Source organism: Ammospiza caudacuta, chromosome Z (genome assembly GCF_027887145.1).
Source record: "Ammospiza caudacuta isolate bAmmCau1 chromosome Z, bAmmCau1.pri, whole genome shotgun sequence".
NCBI lineage: Eukaryota > Metazoa > Chordata > Aves > Passeriformes > Passerellidae > Ammospiza > Ammospiza caudacuta.
In genome coordinates this window covers 60,792,272-60,813,777 of record NC_080632.1, presented here as the reverse complement: position 1 = coordinate 60,813,777, position 21,506 = coordinate 60,792,272, and the positions used below count along the sequence as shown (strand labels likewise).

The 21,506-nt window shown below is 37.8% G+C and overlaps 1 protein-coding gene across 1 annotated transcript in view; it reads right to left on the bottom strand.

Annotated features, from left to right (window-relative positions):
* Positions 1-5,546: 5,546 nt before the first annotated feature.
* The window catches only part of ADGRV1 (adhesion G protein-coupled receptor V1), a 260,139-nt gene continuing 244,179 nt past the window's right edge, over positions 5,547-21,506 (bottom strand). The window contains exons 91-93 of the mRNA XM_058824411.1: positions 14,142-14,333; positions 12,280-12,457; positions 5,547-5,767 (exon numbers count right to left, since the gene is read on the bottom strand). Coding sequence (XP_058680394.1) covers positions 5,649-5,767; positions 12,280-12,457; positions 14,142-14,333 — 489 coding nt within the window. The 3' untranslated portion in view covers positions 5,547-5,648. The remainder of the gene's footprint in view (positions 5,768-12,279; positions 12,458-14,141; positions 14,334-21,506) is intronic.

Here is a 21,506-nt window from a genome sequence, read left to right as displayed (position 1 = left end):
ATCATCCAGTGGACTGGTTTTGCCACCTGAATAGCCAAAATAGGCACTTGTTCAACCATGAGGATGCTCTCAAGTGTTATTTTGCTGGAGGAGTATGACATGACTCCTTAGGACATTAGCCAACAGAAGGTACAAAGCATGCTAATTGCAGAACAATAAAAAAATAGAAGGAAACCTGTTGCTTCTTAGAAGACAGAAACATAGAAGATTCTTAATTGGAATTAAGTCCTTACAAAGGACTGGAAGGAATAAGTGAAAAACTAGTCTCTTTGAGAAATAATGTGGGCATGCAGGAGCTCAGGAAGACAGGTCATTTTGCAGAAGAAAGTTAGTTGATGGGGTATTTTTAGATTTCTGCTAAAAGGAGTAAAAAGTATCTGTGATGTGGAGAACAGACTCAAACAGTGCTCATTTAGGCTCTGGAACAGTAGAAACCAAGATTTATTTGAGTAGCTAGTGCAGGTGCTGCTTGTGTGCCACAGCAGAGGAGGGGAGCTAGCGGTGTCATCCTCTTGTGCATACACAAGGAGTAACAACTCACTATCTCCCTTTGTCAGGATTCATCAATGATTTGGAGTGAGGTCAGTGTTTGGCCATTCTTTTCCTCTTGCCCTGTCCCAATCTCCAGCACATGCTTTTCTCTCAAACCAAAAAGAATTATGTTCCTGTGTCCACATCAAGCAGGACTCCATTGATCCATCTGTTCCTTGCCAGAAGGTAAATCTTTGTTCCTCTGCTTCCCTGTCATGGGGAACAGACAGACCCAAGACACAAACAGGCTGTAGGTTGTGCAGCACATCCATCACATAGCTCGTGGGCTCTGTGAGGCTAAGAGAAAAAAATGGAGATTTGGGGCATCCCCTTACTTTGCTCCCCTTTTAACAACTCTCTATCCAATGCCTGACTCTTTGCAGTTAGATAACTAGGAAATCACAAGCTTAACTTTGGTTCAGGAATTGCAAAGCAGGAGCCAAGAAGTTCCCAAAGAAACCACATATATGTTTCATAACCACAAGATTTTACCTCCCAGACTGAAACAGAATTTATTCCTATTATACCTCTATCCATATATATATATATATATATATATATATCTACATATATATCTATATCTCTAGCTATATCTAGCTATAGCTATATCTATCTACCTATATCAATGCCTGTATTCACATCCGTATCTATCTATCTATCGATCTATCTGTCTATCTATCTATCTATCTATCTATCTATCTATCTATCTATCTATCATCTATCTATTATTGTATCCTATAACTATTTTTTGTCTGTCTGCACATGGTGGCAAGTACTTGATCATGAAGAGTGAAGGCACGCTGAAGAAGACAGCTTTTGGAAGTTAGAGCTTCACTGGATAAAATCACTGTTCGCTCAGATCCCTGGTGCTATAGCACAGGCATGAACACACTGTCATCAAAGCCTACCTGCTGAGCTGAGGAAAAACAGCTCCAGTCAAAACCCTTCTGTTTTTACCTCAGACATTGTTATGAGACACAGGAATATGTATTTTCCTCTAAATCTGTTCTTCTTGTAAAAATGCTGTGTCATGAACACAACTTTGACTTGACTAAAACCAAGCAAGCAAAATTATTCTTAGGGTTTTTGGCCTAACTTTTAGGCTGGTTTACACAAGCTGTGTTCTCAGTTTCAATATATTATTAGTCTCAGATATAAGATCAAGAATGTTTGAGTATTACATTGCAATTATTTACATTTATTTATTGTGTACCAGAGTGTTACACTGTAATTATTACAATGTATTTATTGTAGAGAAGATAATTCTGAATCATGACATTAGAAGTGGAAATTCTGCTTAAAAGTTTTTCTGTGAAAATTACCAGAATAACATATTGAACAAATAAGCTCTAACTTGCAGATGCTACTTTCACACATGTTACTGTCAGTAGAAGTAACACAGGAGCAAATTTTGCTGCCAGCAAACTTGAAATACATTCTGATTTCTTAGCAATTTCTTACACTAGTGCTGGTGAAACAGAATCTGCAATAGTAGCCCAAGGGCCAGAGAAAAACCAAGCTATAGTGAAATGCATCTGACAGCAGGATATGCCTGAATTTAAGCAATTTTCTAGTCTAACCATGATCCTGACACAATCAATCAATTTAACATAATTTTATGTTGAGTGCATAGGTATTTTATTGCTGTAAAGCTCTCAATATAATCTAATCCTTTGCAGATCAAAGCTCTCACTGTGGAGTCTTCCGCAGGATGACTTTAGTCTGGAATATTGGAGAGCTATCATTTGCATGGTAGAGAAAGAATCTCAGCTGGGTTCTAAAAGAATTAGTAATCTGAATAGTTCTGTTCAAGTCACTGACATGTAGCTTTATTTTTGCTATACAGAAAGGAAGGTGAAACCACTGGCTTTCTCTAAAACATCACCTAAATGATGTTTGTTGAACTTAGTATTTTTCACCAATTATGCATTTAAATGTGAAATACATTCAGGCATCTTTCAAAAGAGGTGAATTATATTAGCATGTGAGCAGTAACAAACTCTTGAAACATGTCCTTTCATCTATCTGATCTACATATATATGTAAGTAGTTTTAAGTGAAATTTGTCTGGAAAAGGGACCTCCTTCACACAGTGAACTCAAAATGTTATATATTAAGTACTATTATATAACATTAAATTATAACAGTATAATATATAAGAGATATAATAAATTATAAACAATTATATAACATTATAGTATTGCATAGAGCATAATATATTATTAAATAATATTTGAAATATTGATACATTCAATTAAATATTGTAGTAAATGCTTTTAATATAATATTAACTATTAATATTCAATAGAGCAAATATTACCTACAGCTCCTTCTACACTTCAAAACACGTAAAATAGCTTCTTGGGGAGAAATTATCTTTTTTTATAAGAAAACAGAAGAGGCAGCAAGTGTTTTTCCCTACAGAGAGGCAAGGCAAAGGCTTGTATGAGTCAGTCAGCATGGCAGGCTGTGTGGTAATGCTTGGTTTGAAAGATACTTAGCTGCAGATTATTTCACCTCATAGAAACAAAGAAATGTTTACTCTCTCAATTAAATTTTAAATAATTCCTGAGATCAAGGAGCCGCAGGAGGCATTCGGTCTGGTTGGGCTGAGCTATGCCAAGAGTAAAGGTACTGGTCCTGCCCAGGTGTGGCTGTTGGCTACACCTGACTCAGAGCAAACAGCTGCCCTCCTCCTGGCTCTCTTTGCCTGTCCAAGTAACAGCAAAAAGGGGCTGAGAGAGACTCGTTTTATTAAACTGCTGAATCTCCTACAGACAGAACATTTTAAGGTAAAATAGGATTGGTTTTGGAACAATTACAAAACTCATCTCATGACCTTAAACCATGTGAGTACCACACAGAGATGTAAAGTTTAGAAAATGCTGGCAGCAGAAGCCACCCAACTGATCTACTCTGAAAATGCTGATGCATTTACAGTAAATCCCTAAGCAGGCCAGTTGTGCAACAAGTTGAAGTGACATAAAGTATTAACATTTATGGTGATGAGTCAAATCAAACAAACATCCTCTTTATAAGCTTTCTCACGGCATGTAGTAGCATGTACTTCGAGCAATGAAACATCTGTTACAGTCCTGACTTGCTCACAACCGAGCAAGTGTTGCAATAGTTCTGTAGGGCCAGGTTTCACATTAAGCCTTCGGTGGGTAGATGAGAAGGATCAGCACTCACAAGGTTTACTTCATCTCAGTTAATTCAGGAAGAATGAGCCAGGTTTCTTGTGAGGAAAACAAAAAATGTGCCATATTGCAAAATATCCAAAACTAATGTTAACTCCAGGCTCACATACTTTAGTGATACTTGCAGTTCACTCAAGAGCCCAGAAAGTCCCTTTTCACCAGGTGTACTTTGGGCAAAAAAGTGAATTACAAAATTTGCTTTGATGGCTCACTTTTGTATAATTTTTCCCACTTTATATATCTGTATGCATCTATGTATATAGTGTGATGTACTGCACTCAATTTTAACACCTGCCCCATTTGCTCAGGGTCTTCCTGACCGCCCTGTGCACTGCCCACAGTAAGGAAAGGCTCATCTACTGTGCCTCACTCCCACCTTCTAACTCACATTAACTTTTGACATTTTCCAAAAAGACTTCGCTTTGTTTCCTCTATAACATGACCAGTGTAAAGAGACAACAAAATTCCTGTGAGTCAGAAATTTTAGACTCAATATCGCAGATCATATATTAGATACACACAGACATATTCTTATTTCCCAATTCAAACATATACTTAAAAAGCTCTTGTTTAAGAACTTTCCAGACTAAAAATAGCTTCCTGTGTCTGTCAAGGCTTTTGCAGCATTAGACCTTAAAGTTGGTGTCTGTCTTGGATACAGGTGATAACTATAAGCTGTGCAGTCAAATTAGCTGTTACAGAACTGTGACACAGAAGTGGGAGTTGTTTGTTTTGTTGGTTTAGGCTTTTTTTAAACTCAACATCTAATTCGATACAGCAAAATTTGCATATGATTCTAAAAAATTCATGGAAAGATTTCTATAGGAAATGTTTTCTTTTAAAGGGAGAGGTTGTTGCTCAGCCCTTACCCAGTGTAAAGCCTTTAGCAAATTCCTGAGGAATGTATAAAAGACTTAAATTCTCATTTACATCTACACTACACTGAGAAACGTTCAGAGAAAAATTCCTTTGGTCTCCTGCTTTAATGTGTTTTTCTTCCAGACTGTCTGTGCACAAGCAGAGTTAATGATTCCTGCAAGATCAGCCTGCCTCCCCTCTCAGTTCTGAAATACTTCCTCTGTTCTTTTTTTTCTTCCAAGGGGGGACTTTTCTTGCTCATTTATGGCCCCAGATTACTGATCTAACTCTGTAATGCAATACTTGAACCCTTCAATCAGAACAGCACTATCAACACGGAGATCAACAGAAAATTCAACTCTTTGGAATTCCTCCTATTTTTCAGCCTGTGAAGAGTGAGAGATCTTAATATTATGAAACGTAAAGAAGTTAAAAGCACACAGCTGCCAGTGGTTTCACTCTTGTTCTTCATCTCCCCTTCCCTCTGTGTGTTTCAGGTCATTGCATATTTATCGTGTCACAATTTAAATTTCAGGCTCTTTGGCTCAAAGCTTGCATCTTTATTTGAATTTGTTCACAGATTTGGGTACTCACACAACCAGTGAGAAGAGTACAGCTTAGGAAACTTAGAAAAACTGTGCCACTAGAACACTTTCCTATTCAACAGGGTGTCTGCATCACCTTTCATCTTCATAAACAGTAAGGAGAAATAACAGACTGGTTTGTATCAAACAGACTCTATTGCTTTATTAATCAGTGTTAATATACAGGTTAATTTTAAAAAAAGCTACAGTTTATGAAACGTACTGTCTACTTACAAGATACAAATCTAGGCCAATTGCCATGGTATCTATTGATGCTCACGCACTATAAAAAATCTACTTTTTTTTTCTGATATACAAAACCTCAAGCAAACATTCCGTGTTAAACATTCAGTAAAGATAACATTCTAATACAGTTTCCTACAGTGTTTTAGTGCAAAAGGAAGTACAAATATAAAAATACTGAGGCTTGAATAAAAAACCACAACAAGAAGAAAATCCCAAGCAAGCTGGGGAGTTAGAGGTGAGTGTCAGCTATGGGTATTCTTCTAAGCTCTACAATCTGGGAGTTAGCCATGCTGCCACCATCCTGGCTGCCATGGCAAGATTCGTTATCACTGACACTGAGGCCTGCACCTGAAATAGAGAAAAAAAAACAAAAATAAGAATCAGTGAGAATGAAATTTTGACAGAGAAATGAGGATACTCTGTCCTACTCTGTTTTATTCTGATTATTGAAATGTTTCCCTACCCCCCAACCACGTAAATTCAGAATTTACCATACTGAATTCATGGATTATAACATTAGCTGACATAGATTTGTACCATACAGATATGCTTTTTCATAATTCCACTGTCATTCACTTTATTTGTCCCAGAATGTGGTAAAATAGATATTTAGAGGTTGCCTTGAAATCAGAAAAGCATAAATCAAGGCCTGGCTTGGACTGAGTTAATGATCTGGCTGTTAGCATTGGTATTTCCAAGGATTTCCTCAAAAATAATTGGTTTTTAATGATATAATTTCCAAGTTAAACAATAATTCCAGCTGTTTTAATAGGACAGTAATTTCGACATGAAAAAATATATTGACCAAATATTCTTTAAACCCACATTTGACATAAATTGTTGTATTAAGTTTTACTTCTGCCAGAAGAGAGAAGTAAATACTAGATTTTTGTCCAAGGGAACCTCCAAAACATGTGTAGAAGAGACCTCGGGAGGCTACCTTCTCCATCCTTTCGTCACAGGACTTCTGCTAGCTTTCTGCTTCCTAAATGTTTGATGGGGATTTCATTTGGGCTTTTATTGTGGGGGAGGTTTGAGCAGATTCGTGTGAAGATTCACAATCCTGCACTAGTTTTTATGAAATGCAAATTTTTTCCAGACTGTTTTGTCACAAGAGATCTGTTGAAACTATAAACTTCAGTGCTTTTTCAGCTCCTCTCCTTGAGCTATAGAACAAATTCTACACAATACATGAGTTTTGAGGGCTTAAGGTGTCTAGGCTTTAAATTTGTTGAGAACTGCATATGAGTATAATGAGGCATGAGGATATCAATACGAATCACTTTCAAGTATGATCCTGTAGTGGTGTCATTTACAAATTATGGGGGAAATAATTTATTTTAGACAGAAGCAGATCAGTAACTACATGCAGTTCAAGGTAGTTACACAGGAATGACATCTGGCTCCAAACAGCCCTGAACAGAGTATGCTGGGAGAGGCAGTGATTTGCATCTCATACTGAAAAATATTTTCCAGAGTTTCTATAAGGTATAAATTGCATCTCTTATTTCTATCTCAGCTGACTTTCCAGTTTTTGGTTTATTCGACAAAAGAAAAGAGTAGTTTAATTTTTTTTGAGTTCCTTCAACTTTTTCTATGATCTCTGTTATTCCACTTCGACAAAGTTTTCTCTTAGCACCCTTCCAACCTCCACCCCTAAAGCAGAAAAGAAGTACTGTAAAGCAGGCTGAAGTGTGATGCTGCCTTGCTGTGGGAAGTCAGGCTGCAATTTTGAATACAGCGTTTGGTCCAGAGAACCTGCACAGAAGGTCCTGTAGGATTTTTCCACAGACGTCTGCACAAAGTCCTGGTAGGGGCCAAACTTGGCTCCATGCTCCATGATCCAGGGGTAAAGTGGGTCAGTTGCACCATGATCCTTCTTACACCTGGTTTTGGTGTTTGGGTCATGGAGGGAACATGCGTTCACTGACACTACTGAGTCCTTAGGTTGGCATGATCCAAGTTCTTGAGAAAACAACTACTGCCAGAGTTTGACAGGAATAAAAATCCATCAATATACAGAGATACAATAAAAAAAGTCAAGATTAGGATCTGAATTATTAAAATACTTGTTTATAAATGTATTGAAGTTGATTTAAATTTGTATGCACATTCAACCCTTTATTGAGCCAGATCCTAACATCCAAAAGGTGCTTGAAGGTCCTGGAAAAAACAGCGATTGTTTAAACTAGTTATTTTGATTGTTTGATTATTTTAGAAAGGAAACCTGACTGTAATAGGTAAGATGAATCAGACTGCTGTATTTACCACATGGAGATGGATGATCAAGCAAAAACCATGAATTAAATAAAATACTTCAAATGAAGAAAGAACACAATACTTCTTATGGAAGGTGAACACTGAGTGTTGGTGTTAGAAAGATATTTGTCTTACCAGTAGCTATACCGATAACGTGGCAACTTAGCACAGGATTTCCTTAAGAATCTTTTGCTGGCTCTAAAAAGATCAGGTATTGGTCTAATGATATTATACTATGTGTATTCTTAAATGTCATATATGTGCAAGTTTTGCCCATGCTATGTGCAAAGTCAGAGAAGATATTTTTTGTTACATAGGTTCTTATCAGGAACTTGGTAAGTCAGAGACTGAAACTGGGTACTTTAGGTTTGCAAAGGCCTTGCTCTGCTGATGCTGCAAAGACAAACTGTGTTAGAGTTGATCCTTTTTAGGAATAAGAACTGAAATGTAACCAGGATACCAGCTTACCAAACAGTCGGCAGGCTGGAAAGGGTATGACTGTTTACACAATTGAGTTTCACGGAGTTCATTGGTCCATTGTGTTCTCAGATTAGAGTGGAATTTAAACTCAATCAGATTCCAAAAAACATGCACTCTTCTAGAGATCCTAGAGTTGTGTGGTAGGTATGTAGCAGGGAATTTTACTTTTTCCCAGTTTGTGAAGAAAAATAAGCAAGAATATGAAGCCTTCCTTTCTTTTCTTTGTGTATGCAAGGACTAGCTGTAAACTGAAAAGTCTCAGCTCAGGCTTCAAACCCAGAGAGGTTCCTCCACTGACATCTGCTGGTGAAGGGCTGTATTAGGGCATCCCTATGCCCCTGAAACAACAGCTGTTATCATCTGCCTGCTTAGAGATAGCTAAGACTTTCACTAAAACATTGTAAGGGAAAGAGCTTGTATTGTAAGCACTGTACTCATATCACTGGGAAAACTTTTTATCTCTCAAGCACTTATATCTTGTTTAATCAATCATAATTTTACTATATGTGTGGGATGTATACGAATAAGATACACAAACCAAATTTAATTTTTCTTTCAGGGTTTTAACTTCACAGAAGTGACACCAACAGACATCCAGCTTCTATAAAAAAAGTTCAGATTGAACTAAAAATGCTTACTGGGTATTGCACAGTCACATTCAATAGCCATCACATAACATATGTGTGACAACTACAGATGAGAAATTGAATGAATATGCAAACTTTCTTTCCTTTATTTTTTTCTTTGAAGTGAGCCCTTCAAAATAGAGAGGCAGATTGATAACTTTGCCACCTACAATCTATATGCCCTGTAATAGAAAGTCTCAAGGATGCTGCACTGAATACCTTTTAGAATTGAAATTTCAAATGTTTCCCCAGGTTCAGGATGGCCACATGAGATGCTTTATTCTTAAACCAGGCACCTTCAGTGGGGTCACCAAGGTATATAAAATGCTGACTTTGGAACCCTAGCTGTATTAGATTGAAAATCATGAATCATTTTATATAACATTGTTATTGTAACAGCTGTATTTGTGTGGTGTTTTTAACTTAGTAGATTTTTCCAAGTATTTTCCATATCAGGGAATCATTAGCATATTTGCATCATATTAAAGAAATACTGGAATATTTCTATAGTACTTATCACAATTGCCTGCATTAAGATTTAAAAAACACTGAGGTATGAATGTAGCAGTATTCTGCTTAGTATATATCTGGATACTACCATGGTGGGTCACTCATCACCTCTGGAGGAGTTTGGGCCTCCCTCAAAGGCTTTGCTGTGTTTTGGTTTCACATTTCATCCCAAGGAATGAGTTGTTTTGGTTTTGTGCATCACAGAAAGAGAGAGGATAGGAGTATTTGTAAGACATAGATGGAAGTTCAGAAATCATTATTGCTATCATACATTTATTCATGCTTTAATGCTTCTCTACCAGAGTACAAGTCCTCAGGGAATTCTGGTACATTGGGCTTTATCCTCAATTATAATAACATATGACTGTGTTGCAATCCGGAAGGCAAAGTCTTACTAAATTGACTATCAATATAAACTTTGCACAAGAAATCAGAAGGGAAATGAAATCACGCCCAAAATTACAGACTTTTAAAGTTATTAGTGAAATCAACAAAAACTAATTCACAAATAGCTAACTTTCTCAGTAGAAGCTGTTTGAATCATTATGAGAGCCATAAATGAAATACAATAAAATTAATAAGTAAAAATTAATAAAAATTTAAAAAAAGCTTTTAGCACATGTCAATGAGCAGGACATGCCCCTAAAGTATTTTTCCTACCATAATTGTTTTATTATTTCCTTCACATAAGCCACCTTGGAGCTGGCCTGTCTTCCAAAAGAACTCCAAAATAAAAGAAACAGCATGATGTAGCGAGCAGGGTGAATCCCAACAGTGTATTTCTGTATGGACATGAGCACATTTGATGGAAAGAAGGAATTATTTGGTAAGGCATCCAAATACAATGGCTGCATGATATAAGTAGCCCACTGGGTTCTCACACAAAACAGAAAAACCCTATCACCATGTGATCCTTGAACAAAGCTAGCATAACAGGGGGCTAAGAAACAGCACACTGCTATCCACCTGATTTGCTAGAACTGCAGTTGTATGTCTCCATCTGACCCAGCCTGTATTTCAGGTTAATCTGTAATTAGGCCCAGCATTAAAGACTGTGGAACCAAGGGTTAAGTGCACAGTTCTGTGACACATTCCTTTAGCAACAAGGCTGAGAGTGCCAGCACAACTATTTATGAGGCTGCACTGCACACTGTAAATTACTAAACAGTGACAAGTTGAAAACAAAGTTTTTCTGTGGAGAATTGGTTGATTTTTTTAAAAATCTGTCTTCATTTCTACAGCTGAGAATGGCAGAAAGGCAGGAATGAAATTTAGCTCTGCTAAAATTATTATACTCATTCCAAATGATCCAGGTTAAACCTTGTGGCCACAAAATTATTCCCTGTGACCATAAGTTGAAGTTACCTTCAGACAGCTCAGAACTACATGAACAGAAAGAAAAGATGAAGCATAATGGGGCATAAAAACATTTTTACATATTCCTCTGCTAGTCAGCCCTGATCCTCTCCCAGTCCTCAGAGTGGGAGCACTATAGCACTACTATAGGTAAGTTGTAGTATAGATTGACAGTTTTAGGGAACACAGATAATGGAAGGTTCTGGTTCAGTTTAACAAAGGTAAAGTTCAAACAATAGCATTTTTAATCTTCCTCCAAAAGAAACAGCCCCCAGTTCAGCAATGATAGAACCAGCTAATGTGCGGGGGAAAGCACCTTCTCCCTGCTCTTCCAGAATGAGGAATTCTCAGCCTTCCAAAATAAAAAGGAATTGAGAAGCTCCTCACACAGCAAATTACAGGTAAGAGCAGTTCAGCAAAAAGGCATCTTAGCTGCCTTTACACTTTTGCCTATTTAGAGAAGAGGTCATTGTCTTCCAATTGCCAATGACCACTTCCTTGGAGCAAGGACTGGCGCTCAAAGGGCCTCAGACTAACTCATGTTGATTGGGAGAGAGCAGGGAGTGGAAAGAAGAAGAAAAAGAGAAATCTAACTTGACTTCTTGTGGTTTCATGTGAGCACGAGCAATGACACAAGAGAGGAAGAAATGTAGTGCAGAGAGACTTAGAGATGAGCTCATTTCAGTGCCTGCTAGCTTAACTATTATCATAAAACTCCTTCCACTAAACCAGGTTGCTCAGAGTCCTATTAAACCTGGCCTTGAACACTTCCAGGGATGGAGCAGCCCTAGTTTCTCTGGGTTACCTGTGCCAGAGCCTCCCCACCCTCACAGGGAAGAATTTCTCCCTAATACCTAATCTAAACATGCCCTCTTTCAGTTCAAAGCCAATCTCCCTCTTCCTGTCACACTATGCCCTGTCAAAAGTCCCCCTCCAGCTCTCTTGTAGCCCCTTTAGGTACTGGAAGGGACTCAAAGCTCTCCTGAGTGCCTTTCCTCCAGGCTGACAATCCCAACTCTCTCAACCTTTCTTCATAGCAGAGGCTCTCCAGCCCTCTGAGCACCTTCATGGCCTCCTGTAGAAATCAGTCCATGTCCTTCACATTTTGAGGGCCTCATAATTAGAGGCATTTCCTGCAATGTAAATCAGCTTAGGATACATAGCATTATAAACTTACTGAATAAAAATACCTATTTATTAGCAGCATTCCCAGTCTCCCATCCAGTTTAACTTTTCTTGATTCACTGAAGGGAACAACCTTCTGAAATTGTGTGTGCCAGGTCATATAATCTGCTACTCCCACAAATATCTTGCTGTTCTCTCTTGCAAGGCTCAGAGGTATTCCTAAATATCATTTAGGTGATCTCCTGCTACAAAGCAAGTCCACTTGTACTTTAACTAGGTGGGCTTTGGTTAGTGTATGCCACATCTAATCAGGTAGGATTCCTTTGTCTCTTTGGTTGTCCTATCAGACATTCCTATGATAACTGATCTTTAAGATTTTCACTGGAAATCAGATTATATTAAGATACCTCATTAATTGTATCTCGTGGAATGGTGGCACCATTAGGATAAATAACAACATAGCAATAGAGCAAAATTTGAAGGGCAAAGGGAAGAGTCACTCACCAGTCTTTAAAGCAAATATTAGGTCATCAAACTCCTGTGATTCCTCATCAGCAACTAATGAGCTGGTACTGTATCCTCCAGAAGGGTGGAAAACATTACCATTTTGTGGACTCTGCTTAAAGGCAGCACTAGCTTGACTAGCAGGCTGCAAGGATGCCCTCTCCCAGTCTGCAGGCACCTGCAGAGTTTAAAAAGACACAAAATTCAGTAAGCATCAAAACTATTTTACAGAAAGTGGAAATTATGACCAGAGCTGAACTGAAGACCAAGAGATTTTGGAACCAGATATTCTGTCACTTCTATAATGAACCAGGAAGCCTTTTAAAACTTTTTAATAAATTGTATCTATATATCTATATCTACATCTATCTATATCTATCTGTCTATCTATAAATATATCTAGATCTAGATCTATCTATCTGTATCTCCCTTTCCCTTGCCTTTCCTTTCCTCCTGTATTGGGTTTTCATGGCCAAGTTTTGGTAGTGTGGAGGGTTACAGGGGAGCCAACTGGGGTGACTTCTGTGAGAAGCTACTGGAAGATTCTTCCATGCCTGGTTGAACAACCCCTGGCAGCCGCAAAGATGTATCCACTGCCACATCTGGGTCAATTAGAAATGGTGGTAATGCCTCTGTGATAACATATTCAAGAAGCAGAATTTAAAAAAGTATTATTGTGCAGATGTAACTGTGGCCAGTGAAGAGCAGGGTGAGAATTTGTGAGAGGAACATTTCTGCAGACACCAGAGTCAGTGGAGAAGGAGAGGGAGAAGGCTCTAGATGCAAGAGCTGGGACTCCCTTGCAGCCTGTGGTGCAGAACATGAGGAAGCAGCTGTGTCCTTGCAACCCATGAAGCAGTCCCATGCCAGAGCAGGGGGTGCCTGAGAGGAGACTGTGAGAGGTGTTCAGAGACCACGCTGCAGCCTGTCCATGAAGGACTACGCCCCTTGGAAGAAAGAGCCATGCTGCAGCCATCTGGGGGGGACTCTTGCCTGCGGGATGGACTCCCACTGGGTGAGTTCATGGAGAGCTCTCCTCTGTGCCAGGGACCCCATGTTCAAGCACAGGAAGGACTCCTCTCGCTGAGGAGCTGCAGAAGCTACGGATGATCAACTGACCATAACCCACATTCCTTGTCTCCCTGTGCTGCTGAGGGAGGAAGGAGACCTGGGAAAGAAGGAGGCTTGCTGAAGGGGGGAAGGTTATTAAGGTTGGTTGTTTTGTTTTTGTTTTTTTTTTTTCATTATGTTGCTCTGATTTTGTTAGCAATAGATAAATTAATATTGCTAAGTACATATCTATATCATCTCCACTTCAGATGGTGCCTGGCATCCAGGCAGGGTAAACCGACTACGTCTTCCCTTCCGTTTTCCCTTTTATTTTCCCTTTCCCCTTTTTTCCCCCTTTTCCCTTTTCCCATTTCCATTCACTTCCTTTCCCCATTCCATTCCATTCCATTTTATTCTAACTTTATTGCAACTTCCAGAAGTTTTGATCATCATAACTCTGAGAAATTAACTGCATAAAGCCCATCTAAAACCTATAGTAAGCTGAAAGAATTAACCTGATATTTTCATTTCTCATGACCTCCTTTTGACACTTTAATCAATCTCCATAATAATCTGAAGACTCAAGTGTGAAAGAAGAAATTCTCTACGTGGGATGTTATCAGGGCACAGTTAGTTCCAAGAATAACATGGATAAAGATACCTATTTTTGTTATTAAAATAAACGAAAGAAAAAGCTCCCCCCTGTCAGACCGGTAACATTTAGCATCTTATTCCCATGTGTTACACTTCAGAACTAATGCTGAAATCTCTAAACAAGTTAATGGCTACAGAGAACTACAGAGCACTCTTACCTCTTCCATGGCACTGATGAGGTTCTGTGTGGACTTGCTGATCTCTCCTCCTGCAGCTGGCAGACCACTGCCATGTGTGAAAAATGCTGATCCTGGAGTTGCATGCCCATTCATGTCAACAGTGTAACTTGCTTTCACAGGACAGCAAAGTTGGTTGTGCAGGATAAAATACACCACAAAGACATAAAGACCCTTAAACAGAGATTGAAAGAGAAAAGCAGGCTGTGAAATGCAGGTAGCTTGGTTCAGAGCTTTCTGTGCAAACTAGTGGATGAAATCACTGTCCATCAGAGATCTAAAAGTTACAAGTAAGTTCAAATCCTGAGTTCCTCAGCTAAAAACACACAAGCACGCACACACACACACACATACACACACACACACACACACAAGTATTTTAAAATTATTATTTAGTTGAACCTACAGAGTTGCAAAGGAAAGCTACGACCCCAAAACCAACAAAACCAACTTGAGTTTCACAGTTATCATAAGAGTGAAAATGAGGTTAAAGGCCTCCCTTATAATAGTATTTGGCTGCTGTTCCTTAGCCACAATTCTTCATTTTCTTACTGACTTGCTAGTTTTTTGCAATCTTTACCTCATGCAAACTGCACTGCTGCTGTCACAGATAACATAACTACAAATTAGATGTTGTGTGATATGCAGTAATTCAGCACTGATTTCATTCCTGATTACAATCAAAGGCTCTGCTGTATGCATCTGCAGTTCTTCTTTAAAACCTGTTAATTTTGACCTTTAGTCTGGGACAAGACAAATAATATAACCATGTCTTATGTTTATAAAGAAATCCAGTAACTGAATTTCTCAATAAGAAATCTGACTTACTTTAATTTTTAAGTTGCACTAATACTGAGGGAAAATAATCCACTCCAACTGATAAATCAACCTGTTAAATAATTACTAAAGAAGGGGTTACCAAAATAGTACAGAAGGAAGTCTTCTGCATTCTTACCAATAGCTGCAATACAATTACATTTGCAATGTTTTTTTTATTCCCATTGTTCTCCAGAACCCTGAAGCTAATTGTACTAAGCAGAACAATTCATTTTAAAGGTATCCACTGGCATGGAAGTACGAACTGGGTTTACAAATAGTAAGGAGTTTCATCTAATTATATTTGTGAATTCCTAACAAAAGGAATTTTGAAAATACTTGAAAAAAGAAGAGACTGCAAATACCCAACAGCACCTCATGATACATGGACTGATAATTTCTATTGCGAAAATGATATGACAGAATCATCTGGTCCCAAGTGACACATAAGAAAAGCTAATGGGATTCAACAGGATTTCAATCTCAGCTGGTTAAACACTGGAGATACTCTCACACAGCTGCTATAAAACCATACAGCTCTGCTTATGAGATTTTTTTAACAGAAAACTACCAAATAAAAGTGCTAAAACCACTAAAAAGCTATTTTGAGAAAACATGTTCCTGCTTTTCCAGATTATTGTTTATTTGTCATGACAAGTCAGAGCAGTTCACTGAGAGGAAATTTCTTTGTGATACACATAAGTAAATACATTCTATAAAATAGATGTAAACATGTTTGAGATGGTAAAAAGGAACTAAAATATCCTTTCATTCTATAAACAAGTTCAAGGACTCTGATATACTTCAAACATAATGGGGCCAGTAAATGGATTTATTTTAATTTAAGTTGTTATGGATATGAAAAGGATAAAACCCCCAAGAAGAACAGATTATAGTGACAATACAAAATTCAGAGTAGCCTCTGGCAGTTCAGTCTCTGAGGGCCTAGCCACAAAAGCTGCACACACATTTCAAGTAGTTTTGTACTTTTCAAGAAAACTCAATAGCTGATGATGTAGCACACCTGTCTTTTGAAATTGCAGGGACACAAGGCATTGATATACAAGGTCCACGACAAGTCACTCTCCTCAAGTAGTTTCAAGTGTGGACACTCAATTTTCTAAAACAAACACTCATAGAATAAAGTGTCACAATTATCTCCTTAACTTGGTCTGTCTCCTGATGTAATTCTCTGATGATGAGACAACTCCTCTGGGTCCTTCCCTAATAGTCACTTGGACACACAGGGAGGTTATTTTAATGCCTAAGAACAGGAAAAGTCAAAGGCTGAGACAGATAGCAGAACCAAAACCTGTGTTTTACTTCTCCTGTCTTGCAAGTTGTTAGAGCAATGTCTTACCAACAGAAGTTCATACCTAATGAAACCCAATACTCCTATGCAGACAATACATTTAGACAGGAATTCTTGCTGGAAAGAGAATTCCTTGGCTGGACAAAGGATGGATCTTTCTTTCACCTATATTCCCCTCTAAATCTAGAATCTCCAGAAGATAATGCTCTGTAGATGTGAATTTCTTTGTACCATCACTGTAGTTTTGTTTGAAGCACCAAAAGGGTTTTGTGGTCATATTCTGACAGTCCTGTGTCCCTGTTAAAAACCCCCAGGAAGGTAGTTAGGAAGCTGAAACAAGTCAAATGGTCCTGCCCAGGTTACATTGAGTTCCAAAGACCATACATATGATGTCATGCAGTATGAATTTCTGTTTCTTTTCAAGCCAGCAGCTACCAAGGTGTGTACTCTGAAAGAGCATGGACAGCGTGCAGATACTTAGGTTGTTGTCAGCACAACCACAGCTTTCAGTTTCAGGGGGTTTTTTCAAAAGCACCAGTCTGAGAATTGAATGATCTTTCATCATTCTTGTGACTCGTGTTTCTTTTCTTTTCAACCTTTAAAACACTGTAAAAACAGTCATAAATTGCCATGAAAATAAGGTTGTTGGCATTGTAATATATGTTTTCTGTGTTTTCATATAAACAACTCTAGCCAGCTTGGATGTACTTTTTTAGAGACTTACAAACCTTGTCCTCGGTGCCTGGACTAAGAATGAAATGAAGACAATAGTTTATTTCTGCTGGCAAGCCTGCTGGGAACCTACACCCTCCATTAGGATTGAAAAGAGGTTGCTTAAGGTGAGGATATTAATTAAAACAGGCAATAATATTTCTGTTAAATGTATGGGAAATATTAATTTTTTATTAGAAGTTTTCATTAAAAAAACCTAAGCTAAACCCAGTCCCCAAAATCTCAGCCTAGTACCAGCAACCTCTGCTGTTGCATATATATTGGGAGCCATGCTCCTCAACTCATAAGCATGTGCCAGGGGGCCAGGAAAATCTCTTGGGTCCCAGATTACAATGACTGACTAATAATCTGAGTTTGACTGGGGCCCTATGGAAGCACAGTGAACAAATAAGCTCAAGAACTAGGACTCCAGAGGGTTAATAGTGATTCTACATAAATTCTGTGCATTGGGCCCCCAGGACTACTTAGAAAACATTTAACCCTATTTCATTTATGGTTAAATTATGATAGTAGTGTTAGTAAAATGCCACAGTAAAACATCAGAGAAAAAGGTGTAGTAACGAATTTCCTATGGAGAAAGGTGGGAAATGCTCCAAGCAGACAATTAGACTGTCCAAAGGAGGGAGCACAAACAGGCAACTTATAGTTCTCAAACATGGTGCTTATATGAAAAAAGCCTGCAAGAGACTGTCTGCAAAGACTGCTGGTTATTTTACTGATATTGGCTCATGGAAGACAATTAAACTCTTATAATTTCATCTCAGCAAGCTGGTCTGGCTCATAAACTCTTTTGTAGTGTTATGACAGGGAAAAAAATATCCATATACACACGGGTACAACTGTGTGAAAGAAAGCTCACATGGAAAAGTTTGATGGGACAGTTTTGTTCAGTGAGGTGGGAGCAGCCTCAGTGCTGCTCCAGGTAATGCCAGTAGCTCACCTTACAAGAGACAGTCATGGAGAAGGCAGTGGGAAGTGACAGAGGGAGAGAGAGTGGTCTTAAGTTGAAACAGGGAAGGTTCCAACTGGATATGAGGAAAACATATTTAATGTAGGGGTAACTAAGCACTGGAGCAACCTGCCCAAAAAGACTGTGGAAATTACTCCATAGAAGAAGAAGGGAGTCTTTTCTGTTATATCTGTACACAATATAATTGGTGAGAGGGTTCATGCATTTGTGTGAGGTGAGTTTTCCTATACAACAGATTGATTTATTTATTTTGAGGAGCAGTTGCAGCAAACTAGCTAATTAAGGACAGAATACATTCACTCGTTTTACACCTCACGAGATCCCATAAGGACTGGAGGACTGATCCACAGGAAACCTTCACTGCACACTGAAGACTCTGAGTTTCTCTCTGGCCTCTAACTCTGTGTGCCCAAATTACTGATATGACACTACAGTACATCTAAATTAGAAAACTGAGCTAACTAGTTACTAATAATGAGTAAGGATAAAAGAGATTGTAGGTAATCAACAAATCTTTTCATCATCTCCTTTTTACATACAGAGAGAAAACCAAGATGCTTACTGCATCACATGATTTTATTATTGTTCTGATAAACACAAACACACCAAAGTATTAGACTTATTTTTGAAGCTAATATACAGTATATATCTCCCACAAGTATTTTAACCATGTCTGAGATACCCTACCCCGAAAACACCTGTTTTCAACAGAGAAGTTAATTCAGATATGATCATCTGTTTTAGAGGAATGGTATTTCTATATATAAAGTATCTTAAGAAGACTTTTGTGAACAAAAAGTGATTTCATCACTCCATTTTAGCCATTTCTCAACCTGCTTCAGCACTAAAAAAATTAATTTAAATTTATTTTAATTAATTAAATTTAAATTTAATTTAATTTGGAAAATTTTGGTTGTTAACTATCATCACATGACTGTATAACTAAAAGTTGCTTTTCTAAAGGAGAATACTTAAAGCAAAATTAAGGCTTCTAAGCAAAGCTGACCTCTTGGTCAGACCAAAAATTTCAGTTACCAGAAATGGCTCACTCTGATCCTTAAAACAGAGTGTCTAAAAAATACACTATTATTTTTACACTTGCACCTTTATTCATGCCAGGTGCCAAAAACACCCCCATAAAGAACACAAATGTATCTTGGACAACAGAAGAATTGTCCATAGTTGGATCTGCTCTTTGTCATTACTGTATGATAGTTTAGGCTTTGGTTAGTCTTACTTCAGATTTTTAATTTTATCAGGTGAGATTTAATTTCATTCTCTGTCTGGACTGTGTGAATTTACTGTTGCCAACCAGTCCTAGGAAGTCCTTTCCTTGTTAATTTAGTGATCACACTGTTCTTCTTGGTTGGCTGTCAATGGTCAGGGGTGCTGCTGCTACTTCTGGTGGTGTGCTATTCAGCGCCTTGGTTGATTCCTTGTGAACTTCCCTAGGGTTTTCATTAATTTATGGGAAGTTCTTTATGTTGTTTTCCATCACTGGCTGGTCAAAGACTGCTGTGGATTAACCCTGATTTACATAACAAGTGCCTACCTCTTTTGGGAAAATTATCAGTCTGATTAATATAAATAAATTGCATGTTTCACTAAGTTCAAAAGCTAGTCTCTGCAAAGCAAGAAATTACTCACAAAATTAAAGGAATCATATTCAAGAAATCATAATCAGTGCCATTGTGCAAAGCATGATATAAATTTGATAATATCATCTTTCCTAGTAATTTTTGATTAGTTATGGAACTGAATCTTACATGCAGTAGTATTATTAATGTGAGCCAAATGGCAAACACAAAACATATATTTATCTATTTATTTCTGCAAGGAAAACTTTCCTTCCTTTCCTGCTTCCCTTCCTTCCTTTTTCTTTTAGAGATCATTATAATAAATTGCATGCATGGCATTTTTCTATGCAGTTTTCAATGTACTTTTTATTTTGCCATTATTTTCTTCAATCACATTTTATTTTGAAAGCAAATTGAGGATCTTTTATTGTTGTTATTAAGACTGAAGTATCATCTTAGTCATATGATACTAATCTGCAGCCATCACTTAACCTCTCCCACTCCTGGCTCTTCAGAAATAATAACCTTTGAAATATAAATCAAAGACCCCTTGTTTATATGTGGTTCTGTTTCTTAGCAAAGTGATTGCTGTAAAACTGCCTGTAGCAGTGCAGCCCCATCAGCTGATGATTGCATTTAGTAAGTAGACTTTGGACCTGCTGTGTATCAACTGTTAGAATGTTTATTTGCCGTTAAGCGTCAGTTTTGATGAAACAATTGTAACTCTTATCAATCCTGCAATTTATCTTATCACAGTTTCAACTGTGAACATTTACTGCTTATCTGCACTTTGGTTCCTGAGGCATTTACACCCTATTTTGCTCTGTACAACAAGATTAGTGTCAGTTACAGCTGAAGACCTAAAAATTAACATCAAAAGCAAAAACTCAATAAGAAATGTAATCAAGGATAAATAAATGTAGTTTAGGAACGCAAAACCCATACCATGTCAGTAGGTATCACCTGGTGAACCAGCCACCACACACACACACACAGACACAGACACACACACACACACACACACACACACAGAGACACACACACACACACACAGAGGAGCAGAAGCCATCTTAAAAAATGCAATGAAGAAAAGTAATAATTCATGTATCTATCATTAAACTGAAAGTGCATTTACAGGTCTGCACTGAGATACACTTATTTTGAGTGCTTTCAGTTTTTGGTAAATTCCACAGATAAATATGTTACAGGTATATTCTGTAATAATGAAAAAAAATATTGTGCTTTCAGCATTTTAAACAAGTTTTCCTAATATTAATGTCTCATCTGAAACTTTAGTGTACACTGCCAAGTTTCTCTTTATGCAGAGCCAGCTATGCCAACACCATGCTGAATCTTGCAACTCTTGCTCAAAGCCAAAATCATAAATTCCTTTCTGGCAAACTGCACTCATCTCAGATTTAGTCTAAACTTGGCTAAGTCTTACCTGACAGGTTCACACACTTTGGCACATGTTTAAAAACCAGATTTGCTTGGATATTCAGTATTCACTATAAATATTTTGCATAGCTCTCAGCACACTTGTAACTACTCCTACACAACTACCATTTTTACCTCTGATTTCAGCACTGTAAATAGTGGAAAAGGTCTTGGGGGTTTTTATTCCAGTTTTTTTTTAGGGTTTTTTGGTTGCAATTTTGTGACTTTTTTGGTTAGTTGTTGTTATTTGTTTCAAGAGCACAGATTCAGCATTAAAAGAGGGGTGTTAAGCTTGAAAATGCACTGAAAATACAGATGATTAGCCAAACTTGCAAACTGTGTAGATTGAGATAGAATAAGATTCTGTCCCTTCCTTCCAATGCAGTCATCCTGGAAATACAAAGAAAGCCCTATTTTGGTATTTCAAGCTTAACAGAGAAAGAATGACTGAGTTGAACACTGAAGGCAGGAACTTGGGAGAGGTGTAGGGAGAACATGAGAGA